This window comes from Lonchura striata, chromosome 36 (assembly GCF_050655825.1).
Source record: "Lonchura striata isolate lonStrDom1 chromosome 36, ASM5065582v1, whole genome shotgun sequence".
Classification (NCBI taxonomy): domain Eukaryota; kingdom Metazoa; phylum Chordata; class Aves; order Passeriformes; family Estrildidae; genus Lonchura; species Lonchura striata.
The window spans coordinates 2,776,913-2,802,359 of NC_140738.1; the positions used below are offsets into that span (position 1 = coordinate 2,776,913).

General features: G+C 51.7%; 2 protein-coding genes across 2 annotated transcripts; both read left to right on the top strand.

Annotated features, from left to right (window-relative positions):
* Nucleotides 1-9,203: 9,203 nt before the first annotated feature.
* Nucleotides 9,204-10,487, top strand: LOC144248171 (olfactory receptor 14J1-like). Its single transcript, XM_077789918.2, has one exon. The coding sequence runs from the start codon at nt 9,204-9,206 to the stop codon at nt 10,134-10,136; it is 933 nt and encodes a 310-aa protein (XP_077646044.2). The 3' UTR covers nt 10,137-10,487.
* Nucleotides 10,488-22,499: 12,012 nt separating this feature from the next.
* On the top strand, nt 22,500-24,434 carry LOC144248875 (olfactory receptor 14J1-like). Its single transcript, XM_077790853.2, has one exon. The coding sequence runs from the start codon at nt 23,270-23,272 to the stop codon at nt 24,032-24,034; it is 765 nt and encodes a 254-aa protein (XP_077646979.1). The 5' UTR covers nt 22,500-23,269; the 3' UTR covers nt 24,035-24,434.
* The last annotated feature ends 1,013 nt before the right edge of the window (nt 24,435-25,447 follow it).

Here is a 25,447-nt window from a genome sequence, read left to right on the forward strand (position 1 = left end):
GGGAAGCCCTGAAAATTCCCCAGCTGCAGGAAGAGCTTTGTGCACTGATCCAGTTTCATCCACCATTGGAGGACCCTGTTGGGAAGAGCCCTGGTGATCCATGTTTCCTGTGATCCATGCTGGGAACACACCTGTCCCTTTCCTTGCCCCTGCCAATGACCTTATGTGGGATTGAAGGACATGAGGGTCTGGCCATGGCCCTGTCACTACATTCACTCCCACCTCAGGTCATTACCGGGGCAGAAAAGGGACTCTCTCTCTGTCTTTACCTGAGGAGAAGGGTGTCCTTTCCATGCAGGAGGAAACACGTGGCCAGGAAGATACAATTGATGGTGATGTAGTTTTCCCTGTAACTGGTTTTTCTTATCCCTTCTGTTGTTAATATTTTTTCTGTTTCTGTTTGTTCCTTATCTTGTTGCTGTTCCCAGTAAATTGTTCTTATCCCAGCCTGAGATCTTTCCCTTTTTTCCTTCAATGGAAGGTGGGAGGGCAATGAGTGCCTGCGGGGTTTGAGTGGGAGCAGGAAATTGAGAAATGCCATTCCTGAACCCCGGCCTGTGGAAACCAAGCATCCCAGCTGATGCCAGCCCTGGTGGCCATGGCAGCAGCCTTGGGAGCGGGTCCCTGGCTGGGGCTGAGGGAACCTCTTCACTCTGGTGCCCAGGGACAGGAGTGGAGGGAGCGGCTGCAGCTGAGTTGAGGCAGGCTTAGGTTGGATCTCAGGAAAAGGTTTTTGCCCAGAGGCTGCTGGGGCACTGCCCAGGCTCCCCAGGGAAGGGTCACAGCTCCAGGGCTCTCTGAGCTCCAGCAGCGTTTGGACAGCGCTGCCAGGCCCAGGCTGGCAGTGTTGGGGTGTCCTGTGCAGGGCCAGCAGTTGGACTCGAGGATCCTGATGGGTCCCTCCCAGCTCAGCCAATTCTGTGGTTCTGGGATCCATGACCCTGGGGATGGGAGGGCCAATGGTTGCCATGGCAACGGGCTCCAGGCCTGAGCTGGTGTCCATGGCAACCACCCCTGGCATGGGGTCTCCATGGAGCTGCCCAGGGACTGACCATAGCAACAGGGGTGGGGATGGTTGCCATGGAAACTGACCAGAGCAACAGGGGCTGGGGATGGTTGCCATGGAAACTGACCATAGCAACAGGGGCTGGAGATGGTTGCCATGGAAACTGACCATAGCAACAGGGGCTGGGGATGGTTGCCATGGAAACTGACCATAGCAACAGGGTTTCCTGGTGATGGTTGCCTTGTAAGGATGAGATTTGTCATAGGCCCTCAGAGGGGTTCCATGGGGACTTTCCAAGAGTCTCCAGGCTGTTTTTAAGAGCTGGAGTGTCACACACAGAGACAGGGGCTCCATGGAGCCCTCTCAAGGGTTTCTGGGGATGGCAAGACCCGTGTGGTCAGAGGCAGTCACAGCCATTCCGTGGTGACATCCCAGGAAACCTTGGGCTGCAAAGGCACCGATCTGTCACAGGCACTCACGGGGGCTCCACAGTGACATCCCAGGAGTCCCCAGGCTGCCAAAGAGCCAGGATGTCACACACACTCCTGCCATGGGCAGAGTGGGAGCTTCAGGCAAAAGCTTTATTTCATTATTGGAGAAACTCCTGCTGAGTCATGAGATGGAAAAATGACACCCAACAGCCACCATGGATCCTCAGACCCCTGCAGGGCCTACAGACTTCTACAATTCCTTTTAAGAGAAGAGACTGGGAGTGACTGAATCCACACCCAGCCCCAGAATTTGTCAAAGGTTTATGTATAAATGATTGGACAGGATAGAATTGAACAATTTGTCAATGCAATTTTCTCTACAGGATTAATGATGTAATACCAGATATATTTATATAAATACAATCAGATCATGATTAGATAATAAGCTCTTAACCAGAGTTATTTACTCCACAGTCCAGAATCTATAACAATTATAGGATATTCTGCACTAGGAAGCAATTTTGAAGTCAAGAGGGCCTTGCTGGAGTTGTTTGAGCCCATTGCAGGCAGCGCCTCCTGCTCCAGCAGGAACTGCCTTTCCTGTGCCAGGAGCAGGACAGGTCCCGCTGCAGGAACAGCCCCAGGCCAGCCCCAGCACAGGGAAGGCCTCGGGCACAAGGGCAGAGTGCCGTGCTGGGAGCTGTGCCAGGGACAGCCCGAGGCACCAAAGGCACCTTGGCAGCAGCAGCTGCTTGCAGGGCATGGCCAGAAGCCTCCCTTGCAATCCGGCCTGGTGGCCAGCGCTGCAGAGCTGCTGCCTCAGGGCTCATTTCTGGCTGGGCTCTAAAAAGCCACTTCTGCTCCAGGAGCCTGACTGGGAAGCCATTGGCCCAGCACCTTGGGGACAAGATATTATCAACAAACTCTTCATGCCAGCAGAGACAAGGCAGGGGCAGAGGAAAGGGGAGAGCCAGGCCCAGGGGACAGGGCTGCCATGGTGATGGCTGTGAGGTCACTGCCCTGCAGCAGCCTGGCTGCCCTCAGCAGACATTTTGGCCAGAACTGTTGTGAGGGCACCCAGCACATCAGAGAACCCACGCAACAGGAATTCCATCCTTGGGGAGGGGAGGGGATTTCACTGGGTCAGGTTGCACACACTCCCTGATTTTTGAGCATTCCTGGGATGGGAAATCCACTTCTCTGGAAAAACATTTGCCATTTTGTGCCACTCTCATCACTGTAAATATTTCCTCCTTCTAACAAATTTAAATGCACTCTCATTCAGTTTAAAGATATTGACCATTGTTCTGTCACTGCTAGACTTGGGAGAAAATAACTTTGATAACTATTTTTCCATTTTCACAGACCTTGGGGAGGACCCAAATATCTCCCAAGATGGGGTTTGAAGGCTTCATCACATAACGAACACGTAGAGGCTGCAGGCTCTGGGCTCAGTTGTGTGCAGACTGAGGACAGAACAGGAGTAGCCTGGGAAGGATTGAAGGGTGGTTCCACAGATGCTGGAGTTTTATTTCATTGCATAAAACAGCTGGAGAAAGAAATAATGGCACCAAAGGTGTAGAGTGCCCCTGCCCAATGAGGTGGGAATTTTACCCAGACACAGCATCCGGCGAGAGCGTGACTTAAAGAAGATTCCACCCCTCCACGCTGTGGGGTGTGCCCTTGAAAACCTGGGAAAAGACACTCTACCCTATCTGATCAAATGAGGAATGGCCCCAGAATGTTCTTATTTTTCTGTACCCTTATTGGCTTAAATTGTGCTGCAATGTCCCCATTGTAGTTTTTTCCATTGATTGTCCTCCTCAATCCACCCCTTTGCAGTCTCCTGCTCCTCTTAATATTGGACCTTGATCCTAAACTCCACCCCTACCCTGTAATATAAAAGTCTTGATCCTACCACCTCGTTTCTTGTGTATGTCCCTGGGAAAATGAAGAATCCTCAGTTTTCTAAACCAAGACCTGTCCTGTTGCCTTCCTTTCCCTGTTGGTCATTGGTGTCTGCCTGAGGTCTGAGACTCTGGGGCCTGGGGCAGTTGTTGTGCCTTTTGCTGCAGCAGAACACAACAGTGCTTTCCTCCCTATGGAAAAAATAACCGTCCTTATCTATGCAGAAATTGCGGGAATTGGGCTTCCAACTCCCAAATTCCCTATATCCAAGGGTTGCTTTCAGACAAAAGCTACCAGGAAAGAGAGGTCTGGTTGCCCTTGGCCCCTGGTGGCCGCCTTTCATCTGCCCCTCTAACGCTGGTGTTCCGTGCTTTCCTTCCTTTGGAAAGAACCATCCTCCTCCAAGTGTCCATGTCTAAAATTTGGATTCCACCTATAAAATTCCCTATATCCAAGGGTTGCTCCCAGACAAAATCTGCCAGTACCATCAAGTCTGGCTGGCCTTGGCCTCAGGTGGCTGCCCCTGCCACACTGGGGCTCAGTTCTTTCCTTCCCATGGAGATCACTGTGACACTGTGGCACCTCATGGAACCAAGGGGCCATGGTGACACCGCGGGGCATCATGGACCCAGAGACCATTATGACTCTGTGGGGCCTGATGGAACCATGGAGACCATTCCTACCCTTCAGGGCCTCATGTCATCAAGGGGGCATTGTGACACCTCAGGGCCTCCTGGAAGCCTGCAAGCTCTGGCTGTCCTTGTCCTCTGGTGGTCACCTCTCATTCCCCCAGGAAACATTGGCACACTGTTCCTTCATTCCTGTGGTAAAGAACCGGCCTTCATGTCCAGGGACCATGGCCAAAATTAGAATTTGGCCTCCCAATTTCCGTAGATCCAAGGATGCTCCTACACAAAAGTAGCCAGGACAGACAGGTCATGCTGGCCCTGTCATCTGGTGATTTTCTTAGACTCTGAGCTGAATGTTTTCATTTGAAAACACCTTGGAGAGGGCCCAGAGATCTCCCAAGGAGGGGTTCTGAGCCCTTGGGCACATAGCCACTACATATGGACAAAGGAGCTCTGTGCTCTGTGCTGCCATGGTGGTTTTGCATCACGGAAGGGATATCCTGGGAGAAGCTTCTAGCAGTTTCCTCTGTGTCTGACAAAAACCAATCAGTAATTAGCTTTGAGAGCTGACAGTCTGTTAAAGCACTAAGGAAGCTGCAGACGCCTCTGTGCAGACACAAGTTAGAGATGAGAAAGCCTGGCTGGGTCTCTCTCCCTTCTGGCCCCACAGAGGTGCCGAGGCCGGCCCAGCCCCGTCTCGGCCGTGGGGCCGGGCGGCTCCTGCCGTGGGGCCGGGCCCCTTCCCAGGGAGCCGCCAGGCGCCATCGGCTGCCGGGCAGGGCAGGGGAGGCCGCGGGGCCGAGGCCGGGCCGTGGCTGCGGGTGCTGACATCTGGCCCTGCCGAGCCCTGCCCCGCCGCCAGCCCGGGCCCGGCCAGGATCCGCCGGGCCCCAGGAGCAGCCCCGGGCCGGGCCGGCTCGGCCAAGGCTCTGCCGCCCTTGGGCTTCGCCCGCAGCCGGCGGGCAGGGCAGGAGAAGCCATGGGCCCCGGCCGTGCTGCTGCTGGGCTCTGGCCTGGCTGCTGAGATCCTGGCCCTGCCCCAGCGCGGCCCAGCCTGACACAGCCCCAGCGCAGCCGCTGCAGAAATCTCCATGGCAAAACAGCTCCGGCCGCAAGCACCGAGCCCGGCCGGGCTCACGGAACCATCTGCAGCCCCGGGAGATATTGACTCTGCCAGTGCTGCCATCCTCCTCCAGTGAGAGAAAAGGACACAGGGCAGGCACACAGAGGAGCAACATGGACACACCGAGGGCAGGGAAGAGGAAGTTGAGTCCCAGATGGGAGGGATGAGGAGATGCCTTGATCTTGGGGCTGAAATCCCCTGGTAAAGCTGTGGAGAAGGATGTCACTGATGCATCAGACTATCTTTTTCCCTATAATGCATTGAAATTATGGGGAGATGACTTGTTTCAGCAAAGGCCTCCATGCTAAAGTGAGCAAATGTTGAAGTAGCTGTGATCTAATGAGAGGTTTGAACAGAGAAAGGGAGAACAGTGATGAGACCCTGTGCGCTCACGGAGAGAAGAAGACCTCTGTTCCCAGAGATGAAGATGATTTCAGAAACATATGAAGAGAACCTTTGCTCTTAAACAGCTCATCTTGAAACTAATACCCCATAACTTGGCCTGGCCCATAAACACAGCTGTGGGAAAAAGTGGGAAAAGATGGAAGGGAGTTCACGATTGCAGATTTCTCCAGGCCACTGCTATTTGTGAAAATGAAAACTCATGAGATAACTGTTTTCTTGTGGATAAGTCTCCATAACATTAACAAGAGGAACTTCTCTCCCTAAGTGAAGTGAAAAAAGACTATTTTAGAGGTGGTAAACTGACTGAAAATTTTAGGTTTTTTCTCTTTACATTGTCAGGTTTTATGGAGAGAGGAAGTGTTCTGAAAGTTTTGTTCTGATTCTTATTACTATTTCTTTAGTTATTGTTAATACAATTTTATTTATACACTTTTAAAATTTTGAAACCACTTTCCCTTTCTTCTAATCCTATCTCACAGCTGGAAATGAGTAAGTATATTCTAGTGAGTGCACTGGTAATTAGCCAACACTGAATACAACACACTCATTGAAGCATTGGCTGAGAAATCTCAAAATGGTGAACCAAAACCACTACAGAAACTTCCTGACAAACTGCACGAGAGCAGAGAGAAATTGAGGCAGAGCCATGGTTTGTCAGGACTTGCTTGATCCTAATGAGCCCCGTGGTGCATTTGGAGCTGAGCCCTGGAACCTCAGAGCCTGAGAGGAGATTGCACAAACCTTTCCAGGAGTCAAAGTCAGAGGAAAACCCCAAAGTGGTTGGAGTCTAAAGCATTAATGGGAACCACAAAGGTCCATCTATAACACAGGCTCTTCATGGAGTCCTTGGAGGAGAGAACTGGAGGCCAGGATGGCACAAAAACTTCTCAGAGACTGAAAATGGCACAAATAACTCTCAATGTGGAAAGGAAAATCCAAAGAACCTTACAAAAGTTAAGAATCTCAAAGTATTCACGAGCCCAACTGAGTGCCTGTACAAAGCTCTCAAGGGAGTCATTAAAGCAGATAATTGGGGCCATGATTGCACAAACCTCTCACAGAGTCTGTAGCAAAAGGGAAACACCAAGTACCTTAAACCAACTGAAGTACCTTGAAGCATTAATGAGCCCCTATGAGTGTTGCTCCTGACAAAGCCTCTCCAGGGACTAATTACAGCAGATAATTGGAGGCCAGGATTGCAGAAAGCTCTCAGAGACTGCAAGGCAAAAGCAAAACCCAAAGTCCTTTGAAAAACCTGCAGTCCCTGGGAGCATGAAGGAGCCCCCAGGGCCATTCCTGACCAAGGCTCCACAGGGACTCCTTCCAGCAGATCCTTGACTCCACTGGGATGTGGGCCAGGGGGGATGCTGAGGGCAGGACCAGGGGCTGACAGTGCCCAGCCTGGCTGGGGCTGTGCCAGGAGGCCCCAGGGCCTCAGGACAAGGTGTCTCCTCACAGCCCTTGGTGGCACAGACCCTGCTGTGCCCCAGGGCACCAAGACTTGGCTTCTCTTTGTCCCCACCTGGCATCAGTGCCTCCAGTTCTCTGCTCTGCCTGGGGCCTGGGGACACTTTCTCAGTCGTGTCCCTCAGTGGGACCCATTAAAAGTCCAAGAAACTTTGGAGTTGGATTCTGACTTGGAGTTCTGAAGAGGTTTCTGCACCTCCTTCTCAGGGCCTGATGTTCAGGCCCTGAGCACAAAGCCCCAGAGGGTCATTAAAGTCCTTGTGCTGTGTCTGTGCTGCTGAGCTGGGCTGGGCTCCTGGCACAGAGGGTGATCCTGGTAACCAAGCAGAGCTTCAAAAGCACATTTCTCTTGCTGAGCAGCTCTTCTCCCAGTCCAGCAGGGCTGGGGCACTGCCTGCAGCCAGCCCGGGCACAGCACAGAGGCACAGAGAGCTTCAATCAGTCAGGGCTGGGAAGGGGCTGAGAAGTGCCTGGGGCAGAATCACTGCCAGCCCTTGGCACAGGAACCTCTGGCTGCAGGACAAGGCAGCTGCAGCTCCTGCAGTGATCTCCTAAAGCTGGAACATCCCAATGCCCACAGCCCCTGTGAGTGCATTCTCTGCTCATCTCCTGTGCAGAGCAGCCAGGGGTGCCCAGGGCTGTCCTGCAGAGCAGGGTCCTGCAGCCCAGGGCGCTGTGCTGGGCCAGGGACTCTGCTGCCTGCCAGGGACAGCTCTCAGCCGGCCCTGGAGCTGCTCCCAGCGCTGGCCAGGAGCTGTGGGGGGAAGGAGCCACCCTGAGCAGGGCAGGTGCTGCTGCTGAGAGGGGCTGGCTGGGGCAGGGCTGCTCCCAGCTCCAGACCAGCCTGGACACAGCTCCGGAGGACACTTCCCAAAGAAGGTAAGCCTGGGATTGCTGTAAAGATCAGGAGCTTTTCTGAGAGTGTTTTCAATTTCCTGCTTGTAGAAGGATGGGAAAGACAAGGTTGCTGACAGAAAGATTTTTGCTATTTATACATTTTTCATATAGCCATAGCTATGTAAAAAAACTATTATATACTTTTTAAATTATAATCCTAATTTTATTCTATTAAATTCTTAATTAACTCTATTAAGCTTCTATTATATACTTCTATCACTATAATCCTTAATTAACTCTAGTACATTTCCTAACCTTGCTCTTAGATTTTAGAACAATAAGCTGACTATCTAAATACATTCCTGAAATACTGTATAGTCTTATTATCAAGAAGCAGTCCTGAAAGAAGAACATTTTGCATTTTGACCGGAATGTGAGCAGTCATAACAAAAATTGGGGCAAAGAAGCCCTTGGACCTACTCCAATGGGTTGACCTATTGGTGGGCTACTGGAGCAACGGAATCTTCTCCTGGATTCCCCTGTTAAATATCCTAATTAATCAAACGCAATAAATTGTTGAAATCAGTGGCTGGGTGTGCCCCATCCACACTGGAAGCTAACAATAAAGGTCTGTTTTTTAACTTACAGTTCTAAAACTTTTGCAAGGAGGTTTTTTTTCTCTTTTGATTACAGACACAAGTGTATGAGAAAAGCAGAACAGGAATTGTAATCCCAGAATTAAAGAATATTCTGAGGTGAAAGGGACACACAGGATCATTAAATGAATGTTTGAAAATTTACAGAGACTCCAGAACTGTGACTTTGGCTGGTCAGTCTCAAGGCACATCTCAGGAGGGGATGTCCAGGCCCAGGGAGATGCTCAGGGAAGCAGAGGGGGCTGAACAGAGCAGTGCTGGGGGAACAAGCCCATGCAGCCCCTCACCTTCCCTCAGCCACATGGAATCCTTTGCCTCTCACACCTCTCACTGGCAAACTCTGAGTGCAGCAGGAATGCTGGGGAGTTCTGACCTCAGAAGGCCAGAAATGGTGAGTGGGTAGGAAAACAATTCCTAAAACCAACTCCTGCCATCCTTTAGACCTGGAAGCGCAGATGGTACCAAGACTTTCTGCATTTAGAAGTGATTCCCCTGACAAATCCTGAATATCCAGCCTTGTCCCTCTGCCACATGGCCACAAACCCATGACAGCGGGGCAGGAATGGCTCCTTGAGAGTTCCCACACTTAGCTGGGTAAAGGTTTTCCCGGAGCAGGAACCAGGGCCATTCCCTGCAGCAGGACAGTCTGAAGGGAATGGCCCAGGTTTAGCTCCAAGCAGCCTCTCCTGACTTGTCCCTGTCCTTTCTCCATGAACAGGTGCCCATGTGCAGCCACAGCAGATGTCCAACAGCAGCTCCATCAGCCACTTCCTCCTGCTGGCACTGGCAGACACGCGGCAGCTGCAGCTCCTGCACTTCTGCCTCTTCCTGGGCATCTCCCTGGCTGCCCTCCTGGGCAACGGCCTCATCATCAGCGCCGTAGCCTGCGGCCACCACCTGCACACGCCCATGTTCTTCTTCCTGCTCAACCTGGCCCTCAGCGACCTGGGCTCCATCTGCACCACTGTCCCCAAAGCCATGCACAATTCCCTCTGGGACATCAGGAACATCTCCTACACAGGATGTGTTGCTCAGGTTTTTCTGATTATCTTCTTCCTTGGATCAGAGTATTTCCTCCTGACCATCATGTGCTACGACCGCTACGTGTCCATCTGCAAACCCCTACACTACGGGACCCTCCTGGGCAGCAGAGCTTGTGCCCACATGGCAGCAGCTGCCTGGGCCAGTGCCTTTCTCTATTCACTGCTGCACACAGCCAATACATTTTCCCTGCCCCTGTGCCAGGGCAATGCCCTGGGCCAGTTCTTCTGTGAAATCCCCCAGATCCTCAAGCTCTCCTGCTCCATATCCTATCTCAGGGAAATTTGTCTTCTTGCTATTAGTGCCTGTTTATCACTTGGCTGTTTTGTGTTCATTGTTTTCTCCTATGTGCAGATCTTCAGGGCTGTGCTGAGGATCCCCTCAGAGCAGGGACGGCACAAAGCCTTTTCCACCTGCCTCCCTCACCTGGCTGTGGTCTCCCTGTTTGTCAGCACTATTATATTTGCTCACCTAAAACCCCCCTCCATCTCCTCCCCATCCGTGGATCTGGCCCTGTCAGTTCTGTACTTGGTGGTGCCTCCAGCCCTGAACCCCCTCATCTACAGCCTGAGGAACCAGGAGCTCAAGGCTGCAGTGAGGAGACTGATGACTGGATGCTTTCAGGAACATTAAACTGTTGGCCAATTTCTGCAAAACACTTGTAATAAAACTCATTTTTGATACTTATTGTTGGTTTCATTTTGGACTTTCTTTGTTTTACATATTAATGTTGCCACAAAAAATGCCATTGTTTGTGCCATTTCTTATTTGATTCTCTCCACTATCCATGTAGCCACAGACTGTGTCAATGAGGGGCTGCGCTCTCGGTGGCTTTCAAGGAACTAAAGGATCTCCCAGCAAAGTTTTCTGCAGATATGCTCTTTTATTGCCTTCTCTGGAGCTGCAGCAGCAATGTCTGTGTGCAGAGCTGGGGCAGATCAGTGCTGGCACAGCAGTTCTGGTCCTTCTGGCCACACCATTCCTGATCCAGGCCAGGAGCCATTGGCCTTCTTGGCCACCTGGGCACACTGCTGGCTCATGTCCAGCCTGCTGTCCATCAGTCCCTGCAAGTCCCTTTCTGCCTGGCTACTGTCCAGCCACTCTGTCCCCAGCCTGTAGCACTGCAGGGGTTGTTGTTGCCAAAGTGCAGGACCCGGCACTTGGACTTGTTAAACCTCACCTTGTTGGATTTGGGCCGTGGATCCAGCCTGTCCAGGGCCCTGTGCAGAGCTCTCCTACCCTCCAGCATATCAACACTCACATCCAGCTTGGTGTCATCTGCAAAGATGTCCTTGGTTCCAAGGGGCCCCTCTGTGTCACAATGTCCCTTTGGTTACACCAGGCTCTGCACTGTCACACTGGTCTCCTTGGTTCCATGGGACCCCAAAATGTGACAATGGACTCCTTGGTTCCATGGGCTTCACGGTGTCACAATGTTCTCATTGGTGCTGCAGTTTCACAGTGGTCCCTTTGTTCCATGGGGCCCCAGGGTGTCACAAAGGCCCCATGGTCACATGAGGTCCCACACTGTCACAATGCTCTCTGTGCTTCCACAAGTCCCCTCAGTGTCACAATGGACTCCTTGTTTTCATGAGCCCACACAGTGTCACAAGGGCCTTCCAGATTTCCTGAGGCCCCAGAGTGTCACAGTGGCCCCTTGGTTACACAAGGTCCTGCAGTGTCACAATGTCCCCTTGGTTCCATGAGGCCCCACAGTGTCAGAATGGCCCCTTGGTTCCCCTGGGCCCTGGACTCTCCCAATGCTCTCCTTGGTTTGGCAGTGTCACAGTGGTGAAACCCCTCGGTCACGCGAGGCCCCGCAGTGTCACCATGGCCTCTGTGGTTCCACCGGGACCCAGTGTCACTGGGACTCCCTGGTTCCCTTTGGCCCCTGAGCACCACAATTGAGTCCTGGTTCTATGGGGCTGCACAGTGTCACGATGGTCCTCTTAGTTCCACGAGGCCCTGCAGGGTCACAATGCCTAAGAGTGTCCCAATCATCACAGAATGACAGAATCAAACAGGCTGGAAAAGACCTTTGGGATCATCAAGTCCAACCAATGCCCTAATACCGCCTTGTCACCCAGACATGCCACTGAGTGTCACTGGAGAGAGACAATGGCTCTGCCACCTCCCCCTGGCCTGCCCATTCCAATGCCCACTCACCCTTTCTGTGAAGAACTTCTTCCTCTTGTCCAGCCTAATCCTCCCCTGGTGCAGCTGAAGGCTGTGTCTTCTTGTCCTGCCCTCCAGCAGATCCACACTCACACCCAGATTGGTGTCACCTGCAAATCTGGGGATGGTGGGCTCGATCCCCTCCCCCAGATCATCAGTGAAGATGTTAAACAGGACTGGGCCCAACACAGATCCCTGGGGACAGCACCAGGGACTGGACACCAGCTGGGTGCAGCACCATCCCCACCCCTCTCTGGGCCCAGCCTCCAGCCAGCTCTTCCATCTCCCAGCCAGGAGGGAACCTGCCCAAGCCGTGGGCTGCAGCTTTTCCAGGGAATGCTGTCAGAGACAGTGTCCAAGGCTTTGCTGAAGTCCAGATGGACACATCCACAGCCTTTCCCACATCCACAGGTGGGTCACCTGGTTATAAAAGGAGATCAGGTTGCTCAGGCAGGACCTGCCCCTCTTAAATTCACGCTGGCTGGCTCTGACCCCTCGGCCATCCTGTGGGTGCCCTGTGGTGGCTCTCAAGGTGATCTGTACCAAAACCTTGCCGGGCACCGAGGTCAGGCTGACAGGCCTGGAGCTCCCCAGATCCTCCTTCCAGCCCTTCTTGGGGATGGGCTCACACTGGCACCTCCAGTGCTCTGGGACCTCCCTGGTGAGCCAGGACTGATGGTAAATGATGGGGAGCAGCTTGGGGAGCTCATCCACCAGCTCCCTCATCCCCCTAGGATGGATCCCATCCCATCCCATCCCATCCACCTGTGAGCATTGGAGTGGCTCAGCAGGTCACCAGCTGCTTCCTCCTGGATTACAGGGGGCTGTTCTGCTCCCTGTGCCCATCTACCAGCTCAGGAGAACTCTTGTCCTGAGGACAACCTGTCCTAATATTGAAAATTGAGTCAAACAAGGTGTTAAGTAGCTCAACCTTTTCCTTATCTTTAGTTACTCTATTCTCCAATGCATCCAGAAAAGGGTAGAGTTTCTCCTTATTCCACATTTTGCTATGAATTTATTCATAGACACATTTTTTATTATTTTTCACAGAAGTGGCCAGGTTAATCTCTTATTGAGATTTCACCTCTTTCCTTTATTTTCCTGCATGACCTAACAACATCCTTAAACAATTCCTAAGCTGCCTGACCTTCTGTCATAAGTTAATGCACCTTCTTCCTTCCCTTGAGTTCCCACAAAAGATCCATGAGCAACCAGGTCAGTAATTTTCCTCACCAGCTCATCCTTTGCCACACTGGGACACACTGCTCCTTCCCCCTTAAGATTACTCTCTTGAATTGTGTCCATCCTCCCTGGACCCCTTTGTTTTTAAGGGCTGTTTCCCATTAAAAAATCCGTACCTGATTCAGTACTCCTGGGGACCACCTGACAGGTGCCACTGACCTTGGCATGTTGAGGGCTGCTTCTTCTCTTTCCCTGAAGCCCTGGGGCTCTGGGCTATCCTTTCTATTGGAGAGAATTCTTCTTCTCCTTCAGGGACCCCAGGACAAAACCAGGATTCCTTCTCCAAATTTCCTTATATTTCAAGGATTGTTCCCAGATGAAATCTGCCAGGAGAAACAACTCTGGCTGCCTTGGCCACCCAGGGGCCACCTCTTATCTGCCTTTGAAACTCTTGGACCATGTGCTTTTCTTTCTTATGGGAAGAAATCATCCATCTCAACTATGCACCCATGGCCAAAATTTGACATCTGCCTCCAGAATTTCCTATATCCAAGGATAGCTCCCAGACAAAAGCAGCTAAGATAGGTCAGAGACATGTCTGGCTGGCCTTGGCTTCTGAGGGCTGGCACTCATCTGCCTCTGAAACACTGAGGCCCTGTGCTTTCCTTCCTTTTGAAAAGAACTCTTCTTCCTGTCCAGGAACCCACAGCCAAAATTGAGATTTGCCCTCTAAAATGCCCTGTGTCCAAGGATAGCCCCTAGATGAAAGGTGCCAAGGTCTGGCTGGCTTGGCCTGCCAGGAGTCACCTGGCAGGTCTGGCTGATTTTTGGATGTCAAGGGCTGCCTCTCTTTAGCTCCTGGAGCACTGGGGCTCTGTGCTGTCCTTTGTATGGAAAAGAACTCTCTGTCATTTCAGATGCCCATTGCCAAAACTGACACTCTGCCAAAAAATTTCTGATATTCAAGGGTCTCTCTCAGAACAAAATCTGGCAGCTCTGGCTGGCCTTGTCCTTTTGTGGTCACCTCTCATCTGCCCCTAAAATAGTGGGACTCTGTTCCTTCATTCCTATGGAGAAAAACTGGTCTTCATGGCCAGGAACCATGGCCAAATTTAGAATTGGCTACTTAGCCCAGCCAGAGTCACAGAACTATCTGCAGGCCCTGGGCAGATATTGACTCTGCCAGTGCTGCCATCCTCCCTCCAGTGAAAGAAAAGGACAAAGGGCAGGTGTTGGAACTCAAAATTTCTCTCAGACATTTTTAGAGGTTCCAGGCCTTGGTCAGAATCATTTTAGACCCCAGCAGGCAGCTGCAAACAGCTCTGATTTTGAGTTTGAGACATGGAATGAGTTACCAACTTTGGAGGTGGAACAAACAGTCACAAAGTGTTAGATAGTACAGTAAAAGTAGTTATAAAGTAGAGGGGAAATTTTTTAGCATTGCACAGGGGCGTTTTAGCACCTGTACGGGGGGGGGTTTACTTTGTACATGGGGGTCAGAAGTTCTAAGATGGAGGAAAGTGGGCTGATCCTGTTCTTCCTCCTTCTTTTTCCTTGCCCCCATGTTCTTGGTGATGCTGGCACTTGTGGATTGGTTTAGAGTAGAAAAGCACCTTGTAACATAGGTAGTAAGTATTGAGGAAAAACTGTAAACATATAACACGTAATATATCATATAAAAGATAGCAGCAGCCAGGGACGGGGGGAGAGAAGAAGAAGACAGCAGACAGAGAGGATGTTAGGGGTGTGTGTGCCTCTGCCTGGGCTGCTGACCAAACCGCAGTAGCCAGGGAAGACGATCTTTTAGATAACTCACAATAAACTGCCTTGAGACTGAACAACAAGAGACTGCGGAGTTTTCCTTTGGAAGCACGGGTTGGAGGAGAGACTTTACCACCACACAAGACCCCTGACCAAGGCTGGGGTTCTCACAGCTCATAGAGTTTCTGTAAATCCCCTTCTCCAGCCAGCTGTTGGACTGTAAAATCTGGCCCATTTGCATCTTGAGTATAAGTCTCTGAAATGTTTTTAATTGTCTTTTCCAATGCCTTTCCAATAGCATATATTCTGCCAGGGAAAGAAGGCAGTGGGAAATGTTTTTAAAGTCATGAGGTACCAAAATATGTGCTGAAAAGAGAGCTTCCAGGAAATTTCTGAAAATATGTGAACTTCTACCATGTTCTTTGGCTATATTTAATAGTTGTATCAGTTCTTTATTTGTGTTAGGTTCCCACGTTGTTTTAGTGGTGGCCCCACCTCTTTTCCCCTTTATATAAATTGCTGGGAAGGCAGAAATTCTCTGAGCTAGTTCCCAATCCCCTGCCTGCGTCGCTTCCATTTTGATTAGAGCCCATGGATCAATGTCCTCTGTGTCAGAATCAGACTCACTGTGCTCAAACGAGGAGTGAGAGAGAGCAGGAGGTGCACTGCGCTTTTTTTAGCGTGTTGGACAAGGGTTTGCAGGGGTGTGGGGGCTGGACAGAGTGCGAGGGGGCAGCTGGCTGGGCTTGGCTAGAGGGAGGCAGCAGTGGAGCGGCGATGGCAGCGCCGCTGTGGCACAGCCTGCGCAGGGCTGAGGTGCGTGGGGAAGCGGGGTGCCCCCGTGGGGGTCTCGGAGGTGCCGTTCGGGGGGCGCTGAGGGTGGGTGGGTGGGTGCAGCGCTTGGGGAGAGGGCACGGGAGGAGCGGGGCAGAGGAGGCGGTGGGGCTGGGGGAGCTGCTGCCATCCCGGCGGGGCTGGGCGGGCAGGCAGGGATGGGAGCGGGCTGGGGAGAGCCGCAGCGGGGCCGGGAGGCACGGCTGCAGGGCTGGGGCAGTCACGGGGGCTGCGCGGAGGTTTTGGAGCGAGGCAGGGCGTTCCCGATGGAAACCGACGCAGTTACAGCCGAGCACTGAGCGGGGCGCGGGGCGCGCAGCGCGCCGCGTGTTGCGGGACCGGGAGCGGAATCCGCGCCTGCCGCGGCCGAGGGGGAGCCGGGGGATGGGTGGGCTCCACGGACCCCGCGGGTGGGTGGGTGGGACAATTTCCGTGTTCCCCGTCCCGGGGACCGAGAGAGGAATGTTATCTGGCTAATCAGCATTTGAAGGGACAGTGTCTGTTGAGAAAGATAAGGGTGGGATTTCCTCAGCAGAGGGAAGCTGCAGAGAATTTGTCTTTTAGACTGCTTTAGTAATTGAGTGAAATAGGGGTAGAAACTTAGGTACAGAAGAGTTTTCATTAGTTTGGAAAGCGTATATTAGTGTCCCTACTGGTCCCAAAAAGAATCTAAACCAATAGTGTGTGTGTTAGTATCTGGAAACTGGGAAATTATCTATTCTATTCTATCAATTTTTTCAAGTTAGTTTTTGAAAGATTGCCTTTAGAGAAAGAAAAGCTGTTAGCAGATAGGATTTCTAGGATTTGTAAATATAAGTCTCATTCTGGGATCGTTTTAATTTACTAAATTTTGATCCCATTTCAGTATAGTTCCCTTTGCCCCCACAGCAGTAAAAAAAAAAATAAAAAAAAAAAAAATGACCCAAGATAAAAGCGTGCAAAAAGGCTATTTTAAACTCAAACTTCTTCAGCCAAATGTAGATCAAAAGTACTGCTGGGTGAGTGGTATGCAGTCCAACTCCTGAGGACCTTGTCCCAGATTGCGATGTGCAGATTCGTTGGACACCTCTTCAGATAACTTCTTCTATAATGGAGGAGTTATCTTCCAGGGGTCATAGTGCACCTGAGGCAGTAACGATTCACAGGGAATGCTGCTCTCAGGGGTGCCAGGATGCCAGTGCTCCCTTCAGGCGTAATGCGGACTGGGGCTCAGGGGTCCATCTGACCCCCGGGCTGCCGCTGCCGTGGGTGTCCTGGATAGCACTGCGCTGTCAGGCTCAGCCTGTCTGGGTCCCTCGGTTCAGCTCCCAGCCACGGGCAACTTAGCGAGCAGCTCTGGAGTGATTTCAGCTCTGTGAGTTCAGCTCTCAGTGATTTCAGCTCTGCGCTCACAAGTGCCTCTGGCAGACACACAGGGATAGAGAGAGAAGGCTGTATGCAGTTCCACAGCAATGTCCTTTATTGCCAGCTCCTCTGAAGGGATGCAGTGTCAGTTCTTCTGCCGAACTGGACAGAAATGGGTGTTTATATAGGGTACTGGGGTGCTGGAAATTGTCCAGTCACCACAGCTGGGAAGAATACAACCCAATAGCCTTACAGAGAGATAACAAGGGTCTGAATGCAGAAAAGGGGCTACTTTGCTCCCATCACCGTGACTCGGCATTTCTTATCTTAGGTGAGTGACTGCCAGGGAGGCCTTGCAGGGCCTCAGACTGCTACAGTGACACTACAGAACCTCTTGGAACCACGGGTCAGTTGTGACAATGGAGATCCAAGGACACCACGGTGACACTGCAGAACCTCATGGAACCAAGGGGCCATGGTGACACTGTGCTGCCTCATGGAATCAAGGACACCACTGTGAACTCAGAGACCCCAAGGAACCAAGGGCCCATGGTGACCTTGTGCAGCAGCAGTGTCACAGAGGAGCCATTGTGACACAGCGAGGGCACACGGAGCCGAGGGACCATTGTGACACATCAGGGCTTTGTGGAACCACAAAGCCATGGTGACACTTCAGGGCCTCATGGAAGCACGGGGCCATTGTGACACTGTGGGGTCCCACACAACAAAGGGAACATGGAACAGGTCTGGCTGGCTGGGCCTCCTGGGGACCACCTGACAGGTCCGTCTGACCTTGGCATTTCAAGGGCTGTTTCTCATATGCCCTGAAGCACTGAGGCTCTGGACTTTCTTTCCCATGGGAGAAAACTGTCCTTCTCCTCCAGGGGACTATGGCCAAAAGTGGGATTTGTTCTCTTAATTTCCTTATATTTAAAGGATTGTTCCCAGATTAAATCTGCCAGGAGAGACAGATCTGGCTGCCTTGGCCCCCCAAGGGCACCTCTCATCTGCATTTCAAACACTGGGATCATGTGCTTTTCTTTCGTATTGAAAAACAAATAAATCCATCTCGACAAGGCACCCATGGCCACAATGGGGCATCTGTCACCATAAGTCCCTATATCCAAGGATAGCTCCCAGAGAAAAGCTGCCAGGACTGACAAGTCTGGCTGTTCTTGGCTTCCTGAGAGCTGGCACTCATCTGCCTCTGAAATACTGGGACTTTGTGCTTTCATTCTTTGAAAAAACCTCATCTTCATGTCCAGGTGTTCATTGCCAAAAATGAGATTCCACCTCCAAAATGCCCTATGTCCAAGGACAGCCCCTAGACGAAAGGTGTCAGGAGAGACAGGTCTGGGTGGCCTGGCCTACGGTGGCCACCTCTCATCTTCTTCCAGAACACTTGGACTTTGCACTTCTCTTTCCTAAAGGAAAACTGGCCAAAACTGGAATTCCACCTCCAAAATTCCAAACATCCAAGGATGTTGATTTCACAAGTGAATCAGCCAGGAGAGAGAGGTCTGGCTGCCCTTGGCCTCTTGGGGGCTGCCTCTCATCTGCCTTTGAAACATTGAGGCTTGGTGCTTTCCTTCCTATGGCAAAGAGCCCTCATTATTGTCTACAAAGAAATGTGCAAAACTGGGGTTTTACCTCCAAATTTCCATATATCCAAGGGTTGCTCCCAGCCAAAATCTGCCAGTACCATCAAGCCTGGCTGGCCTTGGCCTCTGGTGGCTGCCCCCACCACACTGGGGCTCGGTTCTTTCCTTCCCATGGAGATCACTGTGACACTGTGGGCACCTCATGGAACCAAGGGGATCATTGTGGCACTGTTGGGCCCATGGAACCAAGGGGCCATGGTGACACCGCGGGGCTTCATGGACCTAGAGACCATTATGACTCTGTGGGGCCTTGTGGAACCATGGAGACCATTCCGACCCTTCAGGGGCTTGTGTCACCAAGAGGGCATTGTGACACCTCAGGGCCTCCTGGAAGCAAGGGACCATTGGGACACTGTGGGGCCCCATGGAACCAAGGGAACATGGACCAGGTCTGGCTGGCTTGGCCTGCCAGGGGCCACCTGACAGGTCTGGCTGACCTTGGGATGTCAAGGCTGCCTCTCATCAGCTCCTGGAGCACTGTGGCTCTATGATTTCCTTTGTATGGAAAAGAATATTTTGTCATTTCAGATGCCCATTGCTGAAACTGACACTCTACCAAAAGTATTTCCTATATTCTAAGGTATGTCTCAGAAGAAAATCTGGCAGCTGTGGCTGGCCTTGTCCTCTGGTGGTCACCTCTCATTTATACCTAAAACAGTGCGGCCCTGTTCCTTCATTCCTAAGGAAAAGAATGGGTCTTCGTGTCCAGGAACCATGGCCAAATTTAGAATTGGCCAATGAGCCCGGCCGGGCTCACGGAACCATCTGCAGCCCCGGGCAGATATTGACTCTGCCAGTGCTGCCATCCTCCCTCCAGTGAGAGAAAAGGACACAGGGCAGGCACACAGAGGAGCAACATGGACACACCAAGGGCAGGGAAGAGGAAGTTGAGTCCCAGATGGGAGGGATGAGGAGATGCCTTGATCTTGGGGCTGTAATCCTCTGCTAAAGCTATGGAGAAGGATGTCATGGATACATCAGACTCTCTTTTTCCCAATAAGGCATTGAAAAGCATGGGGAGATGACTTGTTTCAGCAAAGGCCTCCGTGCTAAAGTAAGTAAATGTTGCAGTAGCTGTGATCCTATGAGAAGTATGAACAGACAAAGAGCAGAGTGATGAGAACCTGTGCCCTCAGGGAGAGAGGAAGATCTCTGTTCCCAGAGATGAAGATGATTTCAGAAATAGATGAAGAGATCCTTTGCTCTTAAACAGCAAATCTTGAAACTAATACCCCATTAGCTGACATGGCCCATAAACACAGCTGTGGGAAAGGCTGTGAAAAAATGGGAGGGACTTCACAATTGCAGATTTTTCTAGGCAGCTGTTATTCGTGGAAATGAAAAGCCATGAGATAGCTGTTTTGTTGTGGAGAAGTCTCCATAACATTAACAAGAGGAACACCTCTCCCTAAATGAAGTGAAGACAGACTATTCTAGAGGTAGTAAACTGACTGAAAATTTTAGGTTTTGTCTCTTTACATTGTCAGGTTGTATGGAGAAGGAAAGTGTTCTGACAGTCTTGATCTGCTGCTTATTGCTCATTGTTTTAGTTACTGTTAATAAACTTTACTCTTAAAGTTTGATCCCACTTTGCCATTTTCCTAATCCTACCTCAGAGGAGGAAATGAGTAAGTATATTCTAGTGTGTGCACTGGTAATTAGCCAACACTGAACACACCACATCAATTAATGCATTAACTGAAAAATCTCAAATTGGCAAACCAAAACCACTACAGAAACTTCCTGATTAACTGCTTCAGATAAGAGGGAAACCAAGGCTGAACAATGGTTTGTCAGGACTGGCTTGATCCTAATGAGCCCCATGCTGCATTTGGAGCTGAGACCTGGAAGCTTAGGGCCTGAGAGGAGATGGCACAAATCTTACAAGGAGTCAAATGCAGAGGGAAACCCCAAGGAGTCTTGAATCACTAATGGGACCCACTAAGGTCCATGCCCAACACAGGCTCCACATGGACACCTTGGAAAACAGAATTGGAGGCCAGAATGGCACAAAAACCTCTCAGTGTGGAAAGGAAAATCCAAAGACCCTGAAAAAAGTTGAGTATCTGAAAGTATTCATGAGCCCCACTGAGTGTCAGTACAAAGCTCTCAAGGGACTCATTAAAGCAGATATTGGGGCCATGATTGCACAAACCTCTCACAGAGTCTGTATCAAAAGGGAAACACCAAGTACCTTAAAAGAACTGAAGTACTTTGAAGCATTAATGAGCCCACTGAGTGTTGTTCCTGACAAAGCCTCTCCAGGGACTAATTAAAGCAGATAATTAGAGGCCATGATTGCACAAACCTCTCAGAATCTGCAAGACAAAAGCCAAACCCAAAGTCCTATGAAAATCCTGCAGTCCATGGAAGCATGAAGGAGCCCCCAGGGCCATTCCTGACCAAGGCTCCCCAGGGACTCCTTCCAGGAGATCCTTGAGGCCACTGAGATGTGGGCTAGGGGCGATGCTGAGGGTAGGACCAGGGGTGACAGCCTGGCTGGGGCTGTGCCAGGAGGCCCCAGGGCCTCAGGACAAGGTGTCTCCTCACAGCCCTTGGTGGCACAGACCCTGCTGTGCCCCAGGGCACCAAGACTTGGCTTCTCTTTGTCCCCACCTGGCATCCGTGCCTCCAGTTCTCTGCTCTGCCTGGGGCCTGGGGACACTTTCTCAGTTGTGTCCCTCAGTGGGACCCATTAAAAGTCCAAGAAACTTTGGAGTTGGATTCTGACTTGGAGTTCTGGAGAGGTTTCTGCAGCTCCCTCTCAGGGCCTGATGTTCAGAGCCTGAGCACAAAGCCCCAGAGGGTCATTAAAGTCCTTGTGCTGTGTCTGTGCTGCTGAGCTGGGCCGGGCTCCTGGCACAGAGGGTGATCCTGGTAACCAAGCAGAGCTTCAAAAGCACATTTCTCTTGCTGAGCAGCTCTTCTCCCAGCCCAGCAGGGCTGGGACACTGCCTGCAGCCAGCCCGGGCACAGCACAGAGGCACAGAGAGCTTCAATCAGTCAGGGCTGGGAAGGGGCTGAGAAGTGCCTGGGGCAGAATCACTGCCAGCCCTTGGCACAGGAACCTCTGGCTGCAGGACAATGCAGCTGCAGCTCCTGGAGAGATCTCCTAAAGCTGGAACATCCCAATGCCCACAGACCCTGTGAGTACAACTCTGAGTATTTCTGGGGCAGGGCAGGTGAAATGATCATGACGCTCTGACATGCTGAGGGCTTCTTATCTGACATATAATATTTCCAAGAAAGGGATTTTGATAAAAGTGAGGAAATTTCCGATGACTTCGTATTCAGTTTCCTAATATTGGAGAATGTCTGGGTTAGGGGGATAAATATTAAAGATTTATTATGAATTATTAACAATGAAATTTGGCAAGTGCCTGAGGCATCCAAATTTTTGCTTTTAGTGATCAGTAGGTTCACAGGAGATCCCTAATGTACTTTCAGCCTCTCTGCCCGTGGACAGCAGCAGCAACACCTTTCCTGGATCCATCCGGCTCAGTCTGAGCTGTCCTTTCCCCAAGCTGCAAACAGAACCTGTCCCCAGCCAGTGCCCTGCAAACAGGCAGGGTTCTGTCAGGCCAAGTAGAGTGCACAGATATTTGGGGTGTGGGAATGCTGGCACAGAGAGATGAGGCACAGGGAAACACCTGCAGGAGGAAAATCTCCAGGAAGCAGAGAGAAGATCAGGGAAGGAGAGAAAACAAAACCCAGAAATACTGTGGCAGGGAGAGTTTAGAGATGCCCAGAGGATCCCCTCCAGTGCAGCCCCTCCCTCTGCACAAGCCCCCTCCCTCCTGTGCCCCAGCCAAGCCTCTGCCCTCAGGGCCGGGGCTCCAAGGCGTGCAGCCCCTCCTGTGCAGGCAGAGCTGCAGCAGAGCCGTGGGGCAGCTCTGCAGCCCCGGGCCCATTTCCCTCTGCAGAGCACAGGGCTGGGAGCAGCTGCCCGGCACTGGGGGCTCTGGCAGGGGCACAGCTGGCTCAGGGTGACACAGCTGTCCCCAGAGCCCGGGTCTGGGCAGTGCTGGCAGTGCAGCCAGGGAAGGAGCTGCACCTCCCTTCATCCAGTGCCATCAGAGGGACACTTGGAAGTCTCCCTGAGATTTCAGTCCAAGCTGGGAGCTTCAATCAAGGATGCAAACCTGTCCTAGAGCATCTCTGAGTTATAAGATTGATGGGAAAAGGCAGAGGTGGGTGAAATGAGCAATGTGAGTCCTTGCCTACAAATGTGGAGCTGAGCTGTGGTGGATCCATCTGCTCTCAGCTGTACCTGGGGCATTTTTAGGGAAAATGTGGAAAGGTGATCATCCTCCCCCAGAGAAAGGTTAAAGCCCAGAGAAATTCAAAAGAGGTCAGAATGAGAGAGCATCTCCCCTCACTCTCCTCTCATCACTTCGCCGCACAGAACTTATTCTGTTCTCCCTGACTGCAGCAGAAATGCGGAGGGTTTCTGATTTCCAGGAACAGCAGGACTGATATAAGGGTGTTTATGAAGAAAACCCCAGAAGTGTAGAACACAAAATGCTGTCTATGTGTGTTCCAGGGGAGGGGGTTTGGGAAATGTCTTTGATTTTTGTTACAGGTAACGCCTCTAACTCTTCACTGTAATTTTCTCCATGAACAGGGGCCTATGTGCAGCCACAGCAAAACAGCAGCTCTATCAGCCACTTCCTCCTGCTGGCACTGGCAGACACGCGGCAGCTGCAGCTCCTGCACTTCTGCCTCTTCCTGGGCATCTCCCTGGCTGCCCTCCTGGGCAACGGCCTCATCATCAGCGCCGTAGCCTGCGGCCACCACCTGCACACGCCCATGTTCTTCTTCCTGCTCAACCTGGCCCTCAGCGACCTGGGCTCCATCTGCACCACTGTCCCCAAAGCCATGCACAATTCCCTCTGGGACACCAGGAACATCTCCTACACAGGATGTGCTGCACAGCTCTTTTTCTTTCTGTTCTTCACTGGAGCAGAAATTTCCCTCCTGACCATCATGTGCTACGACCGCTACGTGTCCATCTGCAAACCCCTGCACTATGGGACCCTCCTGGGCAGCAGAACTTGTGCCCACATGGCAGCAGCTGCCTGGGCCAGTGGCTTTCTCAATGCTCTCATGCACACGGCCAGTACATTTTCCCTGCCCCTGTGCCATGGCAATGCCCTGGACCAGTTCTTCTGTGAAATCCCACAGATCCTCAAGCTCTCCTGCTTCAAATCCTATCTCAGAGAACTTGGGCTCATTGCTGTTACTATGTCTTTTGGATTTGGTTGTTTTGTATTCATTGTTTTCTCCTATGTGCAGATCTTCAGGGCTGTGCTGAGGATCCCGTCTGAGCAGGGACGGCACAAAGCCTTTTCCACCTGCCTCCCTCACCTGGCTGTGGTCTCTCTCTTTGTCAGCACTGTCATGTTTGCTCACCTGAAGCCCCCCTCCATGTCCTCCCCATCCCTAGATCTGACAGTGTCAGTTCTGTACTCGGTGGTGCCTCCAGCCCTGAACCCCCTCATCTACAGCCTGAGGAACCAGGAGCTCAAGGTTGCAGTGTGGACACTGATGACTGGATGTTTTCAGAAACATTAAACTGCCAGCCAGTTTCTGCATATCACTTTTAATAAAACTCATCTTTGATATTTCTTGGTGGTTTCATTTTGGAGGTTCTTTTTCTTTGTTTTATTTTTTTAATCTTGTCCACAAAGAAAACCCATTCCTTTTGCCAGTTCTGATTTTGTTTCTCTCCACCTTCCCTGTGGCCACAGACTGTGTCAATGAGGGGCTGCACTCTTGGTGGCTTTCAAGAAACTAAAGGTACCTCAAGCAACGTTTTCTGCAGAGATGCCCTTTTGTTGCCTTCTCTGAAGCTGCAGCAGCAATGTTTGGGTGCAAAACTGGGAACAGATCATTGCTGGCAAAGAAGCTCTGCTCCTGCTGGCCACACCACTCCTGATCCAGGCCAGGAGCCATTGGCCTTCTTGGCCACCTGGGCACACTGCTGGCTCATGTCCAGCCTGCTGTCCATCAGTCCCTGCAGGTCCCTTTCTGCCTGGCTGCTGTCCAGCCACTCTGTCCCCAGCCTGTAGCGCTGCAGGGGTTGATGTGACAAAATTGCAGGACCCAGCACTTGGACTTGTTAAACCTCACCTTGTTGGATTTGGGCCCTGGATCCAGCCTGTCCAGGGCCCTTTGCAGAGCCCTCCTTTGCTCCTGCAGGTCAACACTCACATCCCACTTGGTGAACTTCTGCAAAGTTGTCCTCGGTTCCATGGATCCCCTCAGTGTCACAATGTCACTTTGGTTAAACCAGGCCCTGCACTGTCACACTGGTCTCATTGGTTCAATGGGGCCCCAGGGTGTCACAAAGGCCCCATGGTCACATGAGGTCCCACACTGTCACTGTGCTCTCTGTGTTTCCACAAGTCCCCTCAGTGTCACAATGGACTCCTTGTTTCCACAAGCCCACACAGTATCACAACAGCCTTCCAGATTCCCTGAGGCCCCAGAGTGTCACAGTGGCCCCTTGGTTACACAAGGTCCTGCAGTGTCACAATGTCCCCTTGGTTCCATGAGGCCCCGCAGTGTCAGAAGGGCCCCTTGGTTCCCCTGGGCCCTGGACTCTCCCAATGCTCTCCTTGGTTTGGCAGTGTCACAGTGGTGAAACCTCTCGGTCAAACAAGGCCCCGCAGTGTCCCCATGGCCTCTGTGGTTCCACCAGGACCCAGTGTCACGGGGACTCCCTGGTTCCATTGGGCCCCAGAGCACGACAATGGAGTCCTGGTTCTATGGGGCTGCACAGTGTCACCATGGCCTCTGTGGTTCCACCAGGACCCAGTGTCATTCCAGTGTAATTCAGTGCCTAATACCGCCTTGTCACCCAGACATGCCACTGAGTGCCACTGGAGAGGGACAGTGACTCTGCCACCTCCCCCCTGGCTTGCCCATTCCAATGCCCACTCACCCTTTCTGTGAAGAACTTCTTCCTCTTGTCCAGCCCAAACC

What these genes read in the sequence shown, in the direction of transcription:
- LOC144248171 (XM_077789918.2), top strand. Translation starts at nt 9,204, where the DNA reads ATGTCCAACAGCAGCTCCATCAGCCACTTCCTCCTGCTGGCACTGGCA.
- LOC144248875 (XM_077790853.2), top strand. Translation starts at nt 23,270, where the DNA reads ATGTTCTTCTTCCTGCTCAACCTGGCCCTCAGCGACCTGGGCTCCATC.